This window comes from Archocentrus centrarchus, chromosome 5 (assembly GCF_007364275.1).
Source record: "Archocentrus centrarchus isolate MPI-CPG fArcCen1 chromosome 5, fArcCen1, whole genome shotgun sequence".
NCBI lineage: Eukaryota > Metazoa > Chordata > Actinopteri > Cichliformes > Cichlidae > Archocentrus > Archocentrus centrarchus.
In genome coordinates this window covers 32,758,955-32,776,413 of record NC_044350.1, presented here as the reverse complement: position 1 = coordinate 32,776,413, position 17,459 = coordinate 32,758,955, and the positions used below count along the sequence as shown (strand labels likewise).

General features: G+C 38.7%; 1 protein-coding gene across 1 annotated transcript in view; it reads right to left on the bottom strand.

The window, feature by feature from the left end:
- The window catches only part of LOC115779987 (receptor-type tyrosine-protein phosphatase T-like), a 355,835-nt gene that overhangs the window by 115,263 nt on the left and 223,113 nt on the right, over positions 1–17,459 (bottom strand). Inside the window, exons 15-16 of the mRNA XM_030728898.1 lie at positions 16,920–17,100; positions 4,635–4,744 (exon numbers count right to left, since the gene is read on the bottom strand). Of these exons, the coding sequence (XP_030584758.1) occupies positions 4,635–4,744; positions 16,920–17,100 (291 nt within the window). The remainder of the gene's footprint in view (positions 1–4,634; positions 4,745–16,919; positions 17,101–17,459) is intronic.

The window sequence follows — 17,459 nt, the reverse complement described above, 5'->3', positions numbered from 1 at the left end:
GTATATCATCATCATCTCAATTATGGTCAAGGAGACAATAAATCAGGATACTTTAGTTTTTACCGTGAGCAGTCAGTGTCCCTCCCCTCTCATATCATTTTCAAAAAAAACAAGACTGTCATGGCCAAAACACTTGCAGTGTTTAAATGTGGGACTTTAGTGACGGGTGGGTTATGCCACAGTGGTTACATCCATCCTTAATACACAGTCTATGACTTGCACACATGAATGTTTTTCAGACTGTTTGCATACACTTAATGTATACATTCAGAGACTAATTGGTACTGAATCTTTTCTAGTGCTCGAGTTTATTCAGGAGCATCCATTCTTTTTCTTGGTGCCTCGTTCTCTCACGCTCTTTCAGACGCACACACAATAACAGCCCTTCCAGGTCGTGATGTGTGGTAGATCCTTGATGCAGTGATATAAGAGGCAGGCAGCAGACCAAGAACAGGTCAATAATTCATTAGATAGAGGGCTCAACTCAACTTCAACCCAAATAAACCGTCTACAAGCACACACACACGCACACACACACCTCTCTTTCTATCTCACTCACTCCCAAACATTGTCTAAAAATACTGTCGAGCGATAAGTCACTCTTCCAGCTTCTCTCCCAAGCTCAAACTTTCTCTCTCCATAATAATTTACATTTAATTTTGAATTGATGCTCATAACCATTCACGGATGAAACTATATTTGATACTAATGTCGACTGCCAATAGTGTGCTAGATTACATATGATTACAAAAAACAAAACAAAACACTGCTCCTTTGTGTCCTGTGTTTCACCTTGTTTTAAAAGAAGAAAAAGCATCTAACTCCAAGGTTTTCTTTAAATCCCTGCATGCTGTTGTCCTCTATGACACTTGGGGGCTGAAGAAATAAATATATAGAGGACGTACAAGGCACAGCGGTGTGGTGGTTAGCACCATCGCCTCACAGCAACAAAGTCCTGGGTTGGAATGCACCGACCATCTGGGGCCTTTCAGCAGCGTTTGCATGTTCTCCCGTTGCCTGTGTGGATTCTCTCTGGACACTCTGGCTTCCTGCCACAGGCCAAAGACATGCATGCTAGGTTACCTGGTGATTCTAAATTAGCCAAAAAGGTCCAAAAGCCATAAACATAAATGTGAGTGTGAATGATTGTTTGTCTCTCTGTTAGCCCTGTGATAGGTAATAGACTTCAGACCAACTGCGACCCTGAATTGGTAAAAAATAAAAGAAAACGGATGTATGTATAATATACATTCTGTACATACACTGTATGCACCTATAGGCCCAAAGCTTTATTTGGGGCTTGGCTTAAAGGATAAGCGCACCACTTTTTTACTGGTTTTTGGATTACTTAAATTATGTATTATTTTGATATAGATGATTTACATTCATTTCAACCATCTTTGCATCATTATACATTTTTAACAAGCAATTTTGTTCATCTGAATTGAACCATCTGTGACGAAAATGTAAAAACCCCGCCCCCTGTTGATGACGTATTAGCATTTATTCCACAGTGGGTCTGCAATATATTAAGTGTTCAGATGCAAAACCCTCTAAATCTGCCTGGATACTTTTCTTTTAAAAGAGCTTTTTTAAAAAAAAATCTATTTCACAAATATGAGACTATGATAAAAAGGTTTCTACACAGATTCACACAGTACAGCCGCAACAGCACAAAATGGCAGCACTCTTATTTCAACAATAACAGAACGGACAAGGGGGGGCTGTGACCGGCGTCACACGCATGCAGGTAGACGCCGAGGCACTGACCCCCCCGGCCTGCTCCGCCGCCTGCCCCGTGTGAGAGACCCTGTCCAGCGAGTACGCTCGGCAGCAAGTAATGATCCTTCCGCAGGTTCACCAACGGAAACCTCATTAGGACTTTTACTTCCTGCAGCTGCGTTTACAATCTGATCACTGCCAACAAAGCCAGTTGCAGTGCTGAAACCTATGGCTGAAACTACTTTAAGTCACATGATCCGACCTCGCATTCTGATTGGGTCTAAAGATGTAGAGGCTTTTGCTGACAATGGGAAATGGCATCTAGAGGCTTTTGACAGCAGATCAATAAGATTATCAATTCAGACTAGACAGAGACGGCTATTTAGTGGGTTATGACATGGAATGATTTGATTGGTGTATAGTACGTGTAGAAAGAATTATAAAGCTACAGAAAATTAATTCTGAGTGTGTTTGTAACTTCATTTTTAAGATACACTAATTTTTATAAACTGTATGAAAAAATGCCTATTGTCCAAAAAGACAGCATGTGCATCAAAATGAACTATTTCCAATAGTGTAATCAAAGTTCTAAGTGTCCCAGAAAGTTATACAGGAAGGCATAAACTCAAACATTAATTTTCAATAGCACCAGTGGAGCTCTACCAGACCTTGGAGAAAAGAATTAGTTTCCCAGCAAATGACATCACTTCCTGTTGTTGCAGTTCGTGGCTCAGGAACCCACATACTGTAATAGTTCATGCTGACAACGTGATGATGGATACTCCAACATAGGAAGTGCTGCTAGCAGCTATTTAGATGGATGAAGCACCTGGATTATAATGTCCTGTTAGAGGAAGGATACAGCGCTCTGGGACACTTCTTCTGGCATTTAAAAAAAATGGGAGCACGGGCGCTCCAGTCGCTATTAACTTCTAAGCCGTTTTCATTGTTATATTATTGAAAAAATGTGATGACAGATTCTGCAATAGTAATTTTATCAATTTCACATGACACATAAATTATAATTGATTACAAACCAATGATGTAAAGTGCATCCTCTGAACCCACTTGGCTAAAATTGCCTCGTCTTTCTGCTCCTCTTCCTCACCAGAACGTGAAGCGACACTACCAGCATCTGAGCTACTCTCCTCCCACCGCGTAACTTTGCAGTCCTCTCGCTCGTCCTCCATTAAATCAACACAATTGCAAGATTCAGTATCATGCGAAGAACTGTCAATAGAATTGACAAATCTCAATCTGAACAGCTGTAGCTGCATTGTGCACAGTGTCTCGGTTATATACCACATTAATCTGGACATAACTTTTTCTTATCAGACATTTCATTCTCATTCATTTAATCCTAGCTTGTCTTATTTCATCTCTTTAAACAGGACTTGTGCACTGAGTTTACAAATGACTGAAAATGTGTCTTAAAGAGTTCCTTGACCTTTCCATTCTTTTCTACAGTTATCGGTCTCATCTGTTTTGTAAAATCATGTGCAAATCAATATAGTCCTTGCATTAAAAACACAATGGCTTTATCTTTCCTTACACCCCATTCTCACCATCTCTGTCCAGGACAAACAAGCAGAATTTTGCTTCTGCTGTTGTCGGAGGGCAGAAAGCAGCTAAAAGGTCAGCCAAGGTGAAATGAGACAAGATCAGACTCAAACCTGGGATCAAGCTTGCAAACCGCTGCTTTACAGTAGTCACAACCGAGTGGTTTCAATCCAAAAATATATCCATTTAGGGGGTAAAAGCTCTTGAATGTTGTCTGTTTGTCAGCTCTGACGTGCTACAAGCTGCCTTTTATCAACACAAATTTCACCAACTCTTAGAGAGTATAGTGAGGTTTGATTTCTTATAAGAATTATGTAGGTATCCCACATTTGCTGTAAATTTAAAAGGCATTTAATATGTCAGTATCCTAATATTTGCAGAGGCCCCAGCAGGTTTATTCAAAATGAAGCTTTAAAGTGGATTGACCAAATATGAGATCTCTGTGGGTCATGAGTGCCATTCATTCTTATTAGAATAATAACCTGTGAATCATCCTACCACTTATTCCAAGTATTTAAATTCAAAAAAATTATTCAAATAAATAAAGTTCCTACATAAATTCTTACATCTGCAATTCTTAAATTAAAATATCAACTTAATTTAGAACCATCAAAGTACATTTAAGAAATATGAGAATACTGGTCACTGTTACAAATTGATCAACTAATTTCAAATTAAAAAAAATGCTGAATCACAAGATAAAATTAAGCACTGGGAGTTTAATGTAACTTAGCTTGATACTGAAAGGTAGAAAACTGACAAGTTGGTCTAGTTGAACATCCATGTGCTCATCTATCAATATAATGCAACAAATCCGAAAACACAACTACAGCCCCAAAATTGTCTGTTCTGTCATGTTTGTCATGTTTTTCATTAAGCTCTGATACTGAAGAAAAGACTGTCATGCATTTAAAAAGAGTTGCATTTTCACTCACAGTTGTATTCCATACTTTTAAAGAGAGACAGAAACATCGTTTTTCCAGCCTGACCCTGCAAACAAGCACTAAGCCTCTTGATCCATGTACAGTTACGCTTTCTTTTAGTCCAGTTTTGTAGAATAACTTATGCCAACTGTACTTCTGTATACACTATGCACGGTGGTTAGAATGATGTAAGACTATTACTGCTCTGTTGTAGTTTCTCACAACCCTTCCATAATTCTGTTCCAATAGTACTTCGGTCTGCCTACTTACCATTTTTGGTTTTCAAGTTTGATGTTTTTTAAGCTACTGGATGTTTCAATTTCCTTTGGGATCAATAAAGCAGCCATCCAGCCATCCAAATGTAAGTCAGTAATTTGAAATGCTAATTTTTAAAGCTGCCAGCGATGTTTTTGGAAGTGTTTCACTGACCTCGTACAGTGTGATGATTCCATTGGTCTCATTGGGAGCTTTCCACTGCATGAAGATCTTTTCTTCATATGGTGTATTCTGCAGAGATTCCATTGGCACTGATCCAGGCACTGCAAAGACACCAAGTACAAAAAGTGTAATAATACATCATGACATAAAAATACAAGGGTGGGCTGAAAAGTTCATAGGCTGACTAAGAAGGAGTTATCATACAGTAATTAAATTTGGCATGCCTTAAATTCAACCTTTACTGATGCCAACTGCAAATTTTCTTTCCAGATAAACCCACATTGGATACAGAATTGAGGACTTGGAAAAGTAGTACTAGAGACATATTGTGAAAATGGATCAAATTTGGCACCGTGGTGTTATCAAATATCTGCAGAAAGAGGGGGTAGCCCCCAAGGACATTCATGCTGGTGTGGTTGCTACATTAGGGGATGATGCTCCAGCTTTATCAGCTGTGCAAAAGTGGGCAGCTGAACTCAAGAGGGGTGGGGAGAGCCTTGATGACCCAAGGTCCGGACATCCTGCCACAGCCATCATCACCCAAGAAAACACTGACCGTGTTCACCACATGGTGATAGATGACAGACGTTTAACTGTTAATCAGACAGCTAATGCTGTAGGCATCTCTCGTGAACGAGTTGAGAACATTCAGCATAACGAACTTGACATGTCAAAGGTTTCCACTTGGTGGGTGTCACGACTTTTGATGCCTGATCAAAAGCGCACCAGGCTGGTCACGTCACAGGCGAACTTGACACTTCTGAAGCAAATCCAGCCGGTTTTATTGAACGTTTCCTCACCCAAGATGAATGCTGGGTTCACCACTTTGAGCCAGAGACCAAACAGCAGTCCATGCAGTAGAAACACCCATCTTCTCCCCACCAAAGAAGGCCAAGGTGGTATCATCGGTAGGGAAGGTGGTGGATGGTCTCCGTCCTCTGGGATGCAAAGGGCATCGTGTTCATTGACTACCTTTAAAAAGGCCAAACTATCAGTGGAGAATACTGTGCCAACTTGCCGAGGCAGCTGTGAAAGGCAATCAAGTCAAAATGGCCTGGAAAACTGATGAAGGGGGTCCTGTTTCACCAAGATGATGCTCCTGCATACAGGTCCGTGGGTGCAGTGGCTGCTGTGCATGACTGTGGCTTTGAGCTGGTTGATCCCCCTCCATATTCATACATTTCACTGTACTGTGTATAACTGCGCATGTGACAAATAAACACTATCTTATCTTATATTCTCCTGATTTGGTACCAATTGACTATTTTCTGTTCCCATCATAAACAAACACTTGGCTGGGAAGCAGTATCGGACCAATGATGAGGTCATCTCTGCTGTTGTGGACTTTTTTGAGGTTCAGGATGAGAGCTTCTATACCACGGGAATCCAAGCCCTGCCATACTGATGGAAGAAGTATGTGGACCGCAGGGGAGACTATGTCGAAAAATAAAACACATTTGGTCAATTTCGATCATTGCATCGTGGTTAGACTATGAACTTTACAGCCCACCCTCATATACTCATATTTAAAGTACGTACATAAAATCATATTCAAATGACTGCTTTGAGAAGATACGTATCCTAGAAAAATGAATAAACAGTTTGGATTTAAATACAAGTCCAGTTCTAATGATCCTGAAAAATATGAGACAGACTGAGCTGGATATGAGCAAAAGAGCCAAAGTTCAAGGTGCAACGTTATGAAAAAGAAGGATATCTAAAGTTCAGTGAATGAAAATATTAGAAGGAGGGAGCGAAAAGCACTATGAAATGAAAATCAGAAGTAAAGAGAGGCATATTAAATTTCACGTCAGTTTCTCATCATTTAATTAAATTTTTTAAGTCAAAAAGTTTCAAATATCCCGGAAGCTTGAAATATTAAATTACCTGAAACCTAATTATAGGCTTTTTCCCTTTGAGGCAGTGTGAGAACCACTGTTCGAGCTGGAAAACGTTATGATGGAGGACATCTGCAACAATTAGGTATGACATAATATTTCACAATATTTCTTATAGTCTGAAAGATTTTGCCGACATGCAGCAATATCAGAAATATGCTCATTTCTCATTTAACATGGATGTAGACTCAGTTGGCCTATATTGACCAGCTATGTAATCACATAAAAATGAGGACATAACTTCATATTTAATGTGATTTCCTGAGAAATGCAGTAAGTTAATCACAGCTTCTGTCTTAATTAGCAGCTTGATTATTCACTACATATATTGAAATAACTTTAACTACAACCTATGACTTTTAGGTATCGCTGTATTACTGTGCAGCACAGCTGTAATTTGTAAAATTAAACCAGTCTCATCCTAAGATGAATGGGAGACAGACAAGCTGTAATAATGTCATGTAGAGATAAATCTTAAAGCAGCCCTGTAGTCAGTGAATAATAGAACAACTGCTGAGATAAAAATGACAGCAGCCACCATGATTTTCTTGGGCTATGGGCAGATTTTCCGACTCACTGCTGGGAACCCCACATCCAAATCAAACTCACTGGGATGAAAAACCTCAAACATAAAATTTTATTAGCTTACAAAGTCAATTACTAATTCAATGTCAATGGACCAACTGTCTCTAGTGAGGGAAAAACTTTTATCTGATGTTTTAATGATTTGATTTAAAGTGTAAGAAAACTCTCAAAGTTTCTGAGTATTTATTGATGGCAGATATTCCAAAGTAAATTAACTCTTTTCCCAGCAGACACTTGATATCCTTCCTGTTCTTGGATTGGAATGAAGAGATCTTCACTTGCAACACTTGATCAGTTCAACTGAGATCAGTTGCCTGTCTTGACACTTACCGAGAGGATGTGATTTGTTCCGATTTATTAGTCTCTAGGTGGACTATTTTACTATCACTGGAGGTTTTTTTGGTCTATTACACACCAATGTTCTCATTATGCCTCCAATATTGAATCTAATCAAAACTCTTTTGCTGAGTCTACTGTGAATGAATAAAATCTGGCAATGGAGCATTTGAACAACTGTTTGGATTAATTTTGGTCACTGGGGGAGTAAATATTGTATTATGGGTTGCAGTTTTCTGTATAAAAATGCAAAATGTGTGTTTACCAATAGCTGTGGTACAGTACAGTGTATTTAAAATCCAATGAGTTGGAGTAAAACGAACACGTGTCAGTGCGGTTGCCCATGATTGCAGATATTTATTGTAACAGAGGGGTGAGGAAAAAGGTTGTTTATCAAATCACTGTGGGCTCAAAAGATACTGAGCAACATCTCATCCACCATTACACATACATTAAGGGGCAGACAGGTTTACTGTAGTACAAAGACACTTGACTCATTATCCAAATCTACCTAGTAACAAGAGTGAGTGTCAGGCTGTGATGCGACAGGCTTTCACATGTCTTCGTGGAGGTATAGAGACAGAGAAGAGGTGTCAGACATCTCATCTGGGAGTGAAGCTGCCAAACAGTCGAGCTCACCAATTCACACAATGTGTTACACATAAAAGCAGAAATGTGCAGTTACACACAGCCGCAGGCACCAGACCATGAACACAATACTAACACACAATTGCACATAGATACACTGAGGGGTGTGAATTGTTCTAAATGCCAGAAGGGACAACCAACTGCAATGTGCAAGAACTCATGTGTGTGTGGTTCTGGGTGTACTTGTTCCTCTTGTTTGTAAATCACTAAGTTTCGCTATCAAGTCCTGGTTTAGATCAAGGGCAGGATAAGGTAACAGTTCCTGCCTTTAACTTCAGATTTAACTTTTATTTTTCTTCCTTTTTCATTTACTCACATATATTTGCTTGTATTCTACAGTATGATTTCTGACCTTAATTCTTATTGCTCTTGGCCGAACATACTGTTGCAAAAGGGGTTATTTTGCTGTTGCACTTGCTGGAAGTCATTGTGAATGGCAGCGTCGAGTAAATGCCTGTCAGGTAACGCAGAAATGAGTCTGACAATTGTAGGAAGCTTTTACTCTTCCCGTAGTCTGATGCTCCTCAACTGGAAAAAAAAAAAAAAAAATTCTGCAAAGTTCCACCATTTACAGCCACAAATTGAATCTAACAAAGATGGATGTGCCACAGCTACTCCTTTTACACTTGAGAATTGGCCACCATTATCCATCTCTCTCTAAAATATCCAGCAGCTTTAGGACAACCCATAGAAGGGGAAGTTTCAAACCCCTTCTGCTAGTTTTAAAGCCCTAAAACTGTGGCATGACAAGCATAACAAAGACCAGTTCTTCTGATGAAGAAAGGGTTTTATTTGAAAACTGTTATCCACCATTTACTTTATCAACAGTATGTCAACATTTAGGTTCCTTTTCTGTTACATTAAGAATTATGGCCTATTGCTCCAAAACCAAGAGTTAATGTTTTGTCCCTTCAAAGAGTCCAACAATAATATATTTGAACAAAGAAATTATGGAAACTATCCCTTGAGCAAAATCCATTCACAAACCATTGTGAGTCACAGACACTGAGAGGCACACAAAAAGCACACAAAAAGCACACAGACTAGTAAACTATCAGAGAAGTCTGACACTGGAATATTTTGATTAGTAATTCCAAGGTGTTGATTGAGGCCCCAGTCTGTGGAGCATATCAAATTACCCTAACAAAGAAACGCAATTAAATGCTGCCATTTTTATTCAACACCTTATCACTCACGTCTGTGTCTCTGTGTGTGCACGCTCATCTTTTATGATCCACCGTGTCTAGCTGAATATCTTTGACTGTTTGTGTGGTATTTCTGTGTGGAGCTGTTTCTGGTGTGTGTGTGTGTGTGTGTGTGTGTGTGTGTGTGTGTGTGTGTGTGTATGTGCATGTGAGGGGCCTTCTCACAGTGCGTACCATGACATCTGTGTGTGCTGCTTTCCAGTGTGTGCATGACAAACTGTGTATCTTCTGTGGTTTGCATGTGTTTGTGTGTTTCTCTGTACCTTGGGGGCTTAGACAGAAGAATACAAGCTTCATTGAAAAGATAATGGCAGCTGTAACACATTAATCATAACTTGATTAACTCCCATCGTGCTGCAAGATGAATGACCTGCTTTATTACGCCAGCAGCTCTTTTTCTGTATGTGCCCCCGTCTCTCCATTTCTCTTGATCTTTCTTATATATTCATAGTTTTCTTTTTGTCTGTTAACCCTCTCTTGCTTACTTAGCTCAGTTCAAATTATCTTTATTGACATAAAATAAATCTCTGCATTTCATCCCTGGCTTTCGTTTCTCTGCTGCTCTTCATCATGAAACAGACCTGATTGTTTATATGGAAATTTTGACTTTTATTCTTTGTTAGTGTCGGGGTTTGTAAGCAGCTATTCGCAAGCAAGAGCAAATGTTTTTTAAAATGATTCCTATAAGTGATTTTGTGATTATCTCAACTCCATGTATGTGAAATAGAAGTAAACACTCTTGGTGGCAGTTCAGGTAAATACAAAGCTGAACTCAATTTCTGCACAACACTGCTTTATGTAAACAAATGCATTTTTTTTTCTAGAACTAAATTGTGAAAGAACGGATACAGTTGGAATACACAATAATTTTATAGTATGTTTATATAAAATTATTATCCTGAAGTTGTTTTGTGTATATTGGTGTTATTCATTGTTTATAAAAAAATATCACCTATAGTGTCTCCAGTCATTTTGTAAGAATTTTTTTTTTTAATCCTCTCTCTTTTTGGATAAAAAGCATAATTTAGTCTGATAATTTAGTATGTATTTACATTTATTAATCTATGGTATATCAATAATCCATAGTATATAAATATTTGTATCTTTTTCATGGTGTTCAAGATAGAGACAGTAGGTTTATCTTCACTGGTAACAAATAAATTTACCACTAACAAAAGCAAACAAGCAAGATTTAATAGCAGTACTGCTGGATTAAATTTTGGTTGTGATGCAAGGATTACAGGACAGATTCATATTAGTACTTATAATTAGAAACCACTTAAGGGCAAGGGCAACATTTGAATCATTTGGAAAACTTCTATTTGGCAGTCAGACTACTTCCACAAAGCCAATGTTTTATGCAAGTAATAACTTTCATTATATCATATGTATGTAGAGTGGGGAAAATAATGATTTGGTCCCCTGCTGAATTTTTAAGTTTACTCACCTACAAAGAAATTAACATTATGAACATTTATGGTAGTTTGATTTTACTGCAGAGATAAGTATTTGATCCCCTATCATCCAGTCAGAATTCTGGCTCACAAAGATTGGCTGTGATTGTAGACCTGCACAAGGCTGGAATGGGCTACAAGACCATCAGCAAGAAACTTGGTGAGAAGGCGACAACTGCAAATATTAGGAAATGGAAGAAATATAAAATGGCTATCAATCGCCCTTGTTCTGGAGTTCCATGCAAGATTTTGCCTCGTGGCGTGAGGATGATCATGAGAAAGGTGGTGGATCAGCCCAAAACTATACGGGAGGTGCTTGTTAATGATCTGAAGGCAGTTGGGACCACAGTCACCAAGAACACCATTGGTAACACACTATGCCATAATGGATTCAAAGCTTGCAGTGCCTGAAAGGTCCCTCTGCTCAAGAAGACTCATGTACTTGCCATCTTAAGTTTGCCATTGAACATATAAACGATTCAGAGAATGCTCTGGAGAAAATACTGTGGCCAAATGAAACCAAAATCAAGCTCTTTGGCATCAACTCCTGAAATGCTGAGTATAACCCAAAATACACCATCCCCCAGTGAAGCACGGAGGTGGAAACTTTGTGGTTTCGGGCTGTTTTTCTCCTAAGGGTTCAGGATGGCATCACTACACTGAGGGACCACTGGACGGAGCCATGTACCATAAAATCTTGGATGGGAACCTCCTTACCTCAGCCAGAACACTGAAGGTGGGTCATCTTCCAGCGTGACAATGACCCAAAACATACAACAAAGGAGTGGCTAAAGAAGCAGATTAAGGCCATGGAGTGGCCTAGCCAGTCTCCAGACCTCAGTCCTATAGAAAAACTGTGTAGAGAGCTCAAGCTTTGAGTTGCCAATCAGCAACCAGGAATCCTAAAGGATTTAGAGAATTTCTGTAAATAGGAGCAGAATCCCTGCTGAGATGTGTGCAAACCTGGTGACCAATGACAAGAAACGTCTTACCACTGTGCCTACCAACAATGACATGCAAATACATTTCTAACTTTCATGTTTATTTTTGGTTGATAATCTGTCTCATTGCATTAGAGACCGATAATTTCTTTGTAAGTGAGCAAACTTACAAATTCAGCAGGGGATCAAATAATCATTCCCCACACTGTATTCATGGATGTATCTATATATGTATGAATGGAATGATGTAATTCATTGCTATCTGGTTGTCCTAAAAGCTCCCTGAAAAGCCTTCAGCTGATCCAAAATGCTGCAGCAAGAGTGCTGACAAGTGCTAGAAAGAGAGAGCAGATTTCTCCCATATTGGCTTCTGTTCACTGGCTTCCTGTTAAATCCAGAAGTGAATTTAAAATCCTTCTTCTCACATACAAGGTCTTGAATAATCGGGCCCCATCTTGTTTTAAAGACCTCATAGTACCGTATCACCCCAAAAGAGCACTTAGCTCTCAAACTGCTGGCTTACTTGTGGTTTCTAGGATATTTTAAAGTAGAATAAGAGGCAGAGCCTTCAGCTTTCAGGTCCCTCTTCTATGGAATCAGGTCCCTGTTTGGATTTGAGAGACAGACACTGACGCTTTTAAGATTAGTCTTAAAACTTTACTTTATGATAAAGCTTAAAGTTGGCTGGATCAGTTCCCACTGTCACTGAGGGCTTGCAGGGTCTTTATCTTACAATAAAAAGTGCCTTGAGGTGACTGATGTTGTGATTTGGCACTATGTACCGTACCATTCAGTACCATTCATATGAATGGGTGAGTGTGTCCAAACCTTTGACTGGTACTGTAAATAAAACTGAATTGAATGGATGGAATGTTAAAAATCATTCTTTAACATTTAATATTCACACAGTAAAATATCATTAAGTTGTTAATTTTATCTCAACTTGTCAATAATGGTAAATACATGTTTTTTTATATTGTCATTTAAGGTCCTGCGAGGCATTAAGTTCCAGATAGACAAGCAGCTGCTGGCCAACCAACCAGACAAAGTGGCAGTTGACAAGAAGACTGCAGTTGTGAAAGATGTGGCAATCCCAGTGGCCTTACACATAAGGTGTGTAGGAGAAAATTGAGAAGTACCAGAGGCTGAAGGAACAAATAGGGCAGATGTGAAAGGTAAAGTGCAAAGTGGACCCAGTGGTAATAAGAACATTAGGAGCTAAAAAAAAAACCCAGAACTAGAAGAGTGGCTCCAGCAGATTCCAGACACATCAGTGACTTCATTCCAGAAAAGCACAGTCTGGGGAACAGCTAAGATACTGCACAGAAGCCTCAAACTCCCAAGAGGAACAATAAATACAGTGGTGGTTACCTTAATGTCCTGGCATGTACACTAAGAGAAGGTGATATCTGTTGTCTCTGAGGCAAGTCTGTGTGTGTGTTTGTTTGTGAGTGCACCTAAGTTAATCATATAGTGTGAAATAAAGCTGTTTACATACTCATATAATAGGAATCTGCCTCATTTTGATCTTGCGTACAGTTACTGCAGTTACAGGTTCTATTCTCATCAACTGAGACAATGATTTCAAAGGTACAGTTTACTTGTTTACACACATTCTTCCAGTGCCCTGAAGTAACACATTATTCATTCTCCTCAGTAAATCCAGTTATAACATCAACATCATCACTTCATTACTCTGGTTAATGTACAGAACGTATCTCTGTCGGTCCTTCTAACCTATTACAGCCAGTTCTCTTAGAAGATGGTTCTCTCATTTGTTCAGAAAATACTTACATTAACATGGTTAAAATGGACACCAGTGATTTAATAAATAACATATATAATACTGGAACATCAATGAAAGCCTGCAATCTCATATTAGCTCACTTTTTTAAAATACATGTTGCCATGCTGTCTGCAGTTTCATAGGTCCTCTATAGGTCTCGTTATTGTTTCTTCTCTACGTGTCACTGTAATTTGTAGATTACTTTCATTCATAAATCCCCTTCCAATAAGCTGCTAACATCAAACATCAAAATTACTGACAAAAAATATTGTAAAGTCACATTATGCAAAGTGCTCCTAAATGGTAATCCAGCAGGTTTGTGAGGAAATTAACATTCCAGCTGAAAAAATCAAGCAGCGTAAACATGAAAAACGTTGATCTTCTTAGCAGCATGGAACTAAGATTTCTTTTTCTAAACTAATAGATGTGTTAACATAATAGTGGTAGTTGCCTCGCAGTGAGCTAAAGCTAAAATGTTTATGACTTGATGTGATTTGGCAGACTGTGTGTATGTGCGTGTTAATATGCTGTAAATCTAGAAGGTAAAACAATTAAGGAGGACATTATTAAAACCCGCTCTTATCCTGAGATTACTTTTATAAACTAGGAGAGTAGAGTCCTTGTGAGTAGGAGAAAAGTAATTTCATATCTTAATTGCAAATCCCTAATCACAGGCTCAAGTTTATTTCCATTTTATAAGCACAATTAAAAAAAAAAGAGAAAACCATATATGTTTATGTATGTGCACGTGAGAGAGCAAAAAGCTTCGTTCACAGGAGCCCCAGCTCTATAAAGCTATTACCATACAAACACTAATTAGCCTCTGTGTGAACAATTGCTGTTCTGTTCCCTAATTACTGAATTACAACCAGGAGATTAACGACGGTTAAATAAAAAACAATTAAGAACAAAACAATTAAGCCTTTTTTTCCCCTACCCCCTCAAAGACATTGGTACTCCCCAGTCAGGTTCAGGCAACTCACAGTATCTGTGTGCTCAGCTAGCAAAGGTAGGAATTTCAGACTTAGATGTGATGTTCCCCAGAAGCTAAATTCAGAGGATATTAGTTATGAGATCAGGAGGAGAACAGTGAGCCCCGAGGAGGGTGGGAAAGAGATAAGAGATTTGGGATCATTAGAACAATGTTTTTATCCTGCTTATCAGGCGTTGCTCTAATGCTATTCCACTTTATCGCAGGCATGTTGTGGAGAGAAATATGAAGCATCAATGAATTATTAGTAGCTGTGGTGAGGGTATACACTCTGTTCTGAATTAGTAGAACATGGAGCCCTCTGGAAAGAAAAGGAAGGAAGTTTAACATTTGGTTATTTTGAAATAACTTCTACTGCTGGAGTTCATATTTTAGGCACTAATAATGTATGCCTGTAGGGCCTATAACGTGTAATGTAATTTGCCCTCTTTAGTAGTCTAGTGTTAAGACAGGGATGTTGATTGGTGCGATTTTGAATATTGCTGGGATCAAACCTGTATGAGTATAGATCTGCTGTGTCTTTAGATGCTATTCTGTTCCCTTAATGCAGTGTCATGCATTGCTTTAGTTTGTGACTGTAGCTGACACAGAGTCTTGGTGACATCTTTGAGGCTCATTACGAGCAACTACATGATTGACTTTATGTGTGTTTGAAACAACTGAATACTGATACTGTTTTTATATTTGAGATTTATAACCTGACTGACACCTCTGTATGCTTTAATCAATTAAAAATTTCCTTCACTCAGCACGTTGTTGGTCGAGGTCCAGCTTGTGGGGGGATGATGGGGGCGAATAGAGAGACGGTGATATTGACAGTGAGGTTTGAAATTTTAGAGATTTCAGCGTGTTTGGAGTTTATAGTTGGTGTGTTGTGTGTTTTAGTGTGCTCTGTAGTTCTGAACAAGGCAGGTTCCAGCCATAAAGCCACCAAAGGCAGACTGAAACATAAACTCTGTCTCCAGGTGTACAAGAGGAGGGACACACCTGGAAGTGTCAGGCCCGCGAAGAGCCCCTCTGTGTGTGGTGGACAGGAACAGTTTGTTTTGGAGCGGCTCAAATAATTTCTGTGGCGTCTTATTGTGACACCTGATTGTCTGTAAATAGCTGTACAAAAAACGCCCGAGGCATTACCTGCATTTTAATTTAAACTGTTGTATAAAACTTTGTTGTTGTTAAGTTTGTACATGTTTATTTTTAAATGACAACTTACATTTGTATTAAGTTATAAAAAATTGTTTGTTAAACATGTTTGCAGTTTTCAGTTTAAAAAAAAAAAAAAAAAAAATCTAACTTTTTTTTTACTCAGATTTTGTGTGTTTTTAGGTCCAATATGTTAATACAGTATGTCCAAATAATAAGCTGCACAGTCATATATGAGGTTGTGCTGAAAAAAATTATAACGGCCAATTATGACCTAGACTCCACAAATGGCCAATATACCAGATTCATCTGATATTCATTTGCAGGCTGCTTGAATTTAATATGGAAAACTCCATTTAATGCATATTTTTCACCAGATCTCAGGTGAAAAAAGACACATCATCCTTATTTGTTGGGGTAAGAAGTATATCACTATTGGCCATGGATTTGACTGGGATATGATTCGGATACGTGAATATAAGACACAACTTCTGATTCTCTATAAATCCGATCACTCCGTTATCCTACTATCCCCACCCAAGATAAAACTTTTCCAAAACACAAAAATCACCATAAAATGAAAATTATTTTACTTTGACTTTTTAAACCTTGGAAAATTATGGGAATGGGCAGTAGCATCTATGTGTTATCTCAGTGAGTCCATGTTTGGAGAGTGACAACGTTCAAATCAGCTAAAACATTGCATTTGTTTAAACTGAAACTTAACATTTATAGTTTTGTTAATCAAATATAATTCCCCTTAATAGGGATACCAGCAGTTATATAGTAATATATATTTATATAAAACAAAAACCCAAATTTGGGAATATATTCATTCAAGGCCTTTTGTTACATGTAAATAAACAGCTCTAATATAAATGTCACTGCACATGATGTTGTCTAAATACAGATCAATAATATGGAGGAACTAAAATAATTTCATGCTGTAAAAGGCTTTAACTGCTGGATTCGTTTATTTTTGCTGTTGTTTTCTGATTCTCTCCACAGGCCGCGCTAAACAATTATGGCCCTAACTTTCCCTAAAATCACTCATCAATCACACAGTGCGAGTTAGATTGTGATCCCTCATATATTCTTTCTTTGGAGGTGGCCAGTTCTCATTCTGCTTATTCTTAACAAACTGCTTTCAGATCTTTATAATGAAAAATCTGTGAGCCAGAGGATCTGTCCTGGGAGAGGCTAACCGGACACAGGGATGTTGGAATAGCGAAAATGAACACAAACTGGCTGGTAATAAGCTGTTTGTTCCAAATGGTGCTTTCACTCACCGTCCTCCTCTGTCTGTTTGACGATCTCTTCGCTCTCCTTGCTGCCCTCGGGGTTGGCCAGGACAAGCCGCAGCCTAACTGTCACAAAGGGCCTCAGTCCCCTCAGAGTGTAATGCGATGATGTTTGGATCAACTCTTCAGCTGCGAATTCCTGCTGGTTGAACACATACTGGTACTGCACCTGGAAAACAGGAGAAAAATGGCATATTTGATTGGTTTTTGGTTAACAATAACAGTGCTGCCCAGAGCTGCCCTCAAGTAATAAACTCAGAAAATCAGTGCAACATTGTTCCGAGTGATCACCTGTGATACAACATTTATTTCTATGTGGATACCCATAGGGCAAAAGGAGGTACTGAGTGGTTTAGCAAGTATGAAAATGATGTGAATCACCTGTGGGGGCCCTATGTTTGACACCACTCTCCATTACAATCATCGAAACATCAAATGAGGGAACATTCTTTGGAATAATGGTGTCTCCAAAAGCCAAGTGCTCAGGTCAGCTTCTGGCCAGTTAGATCTTTGCTGCATTGCATTCCT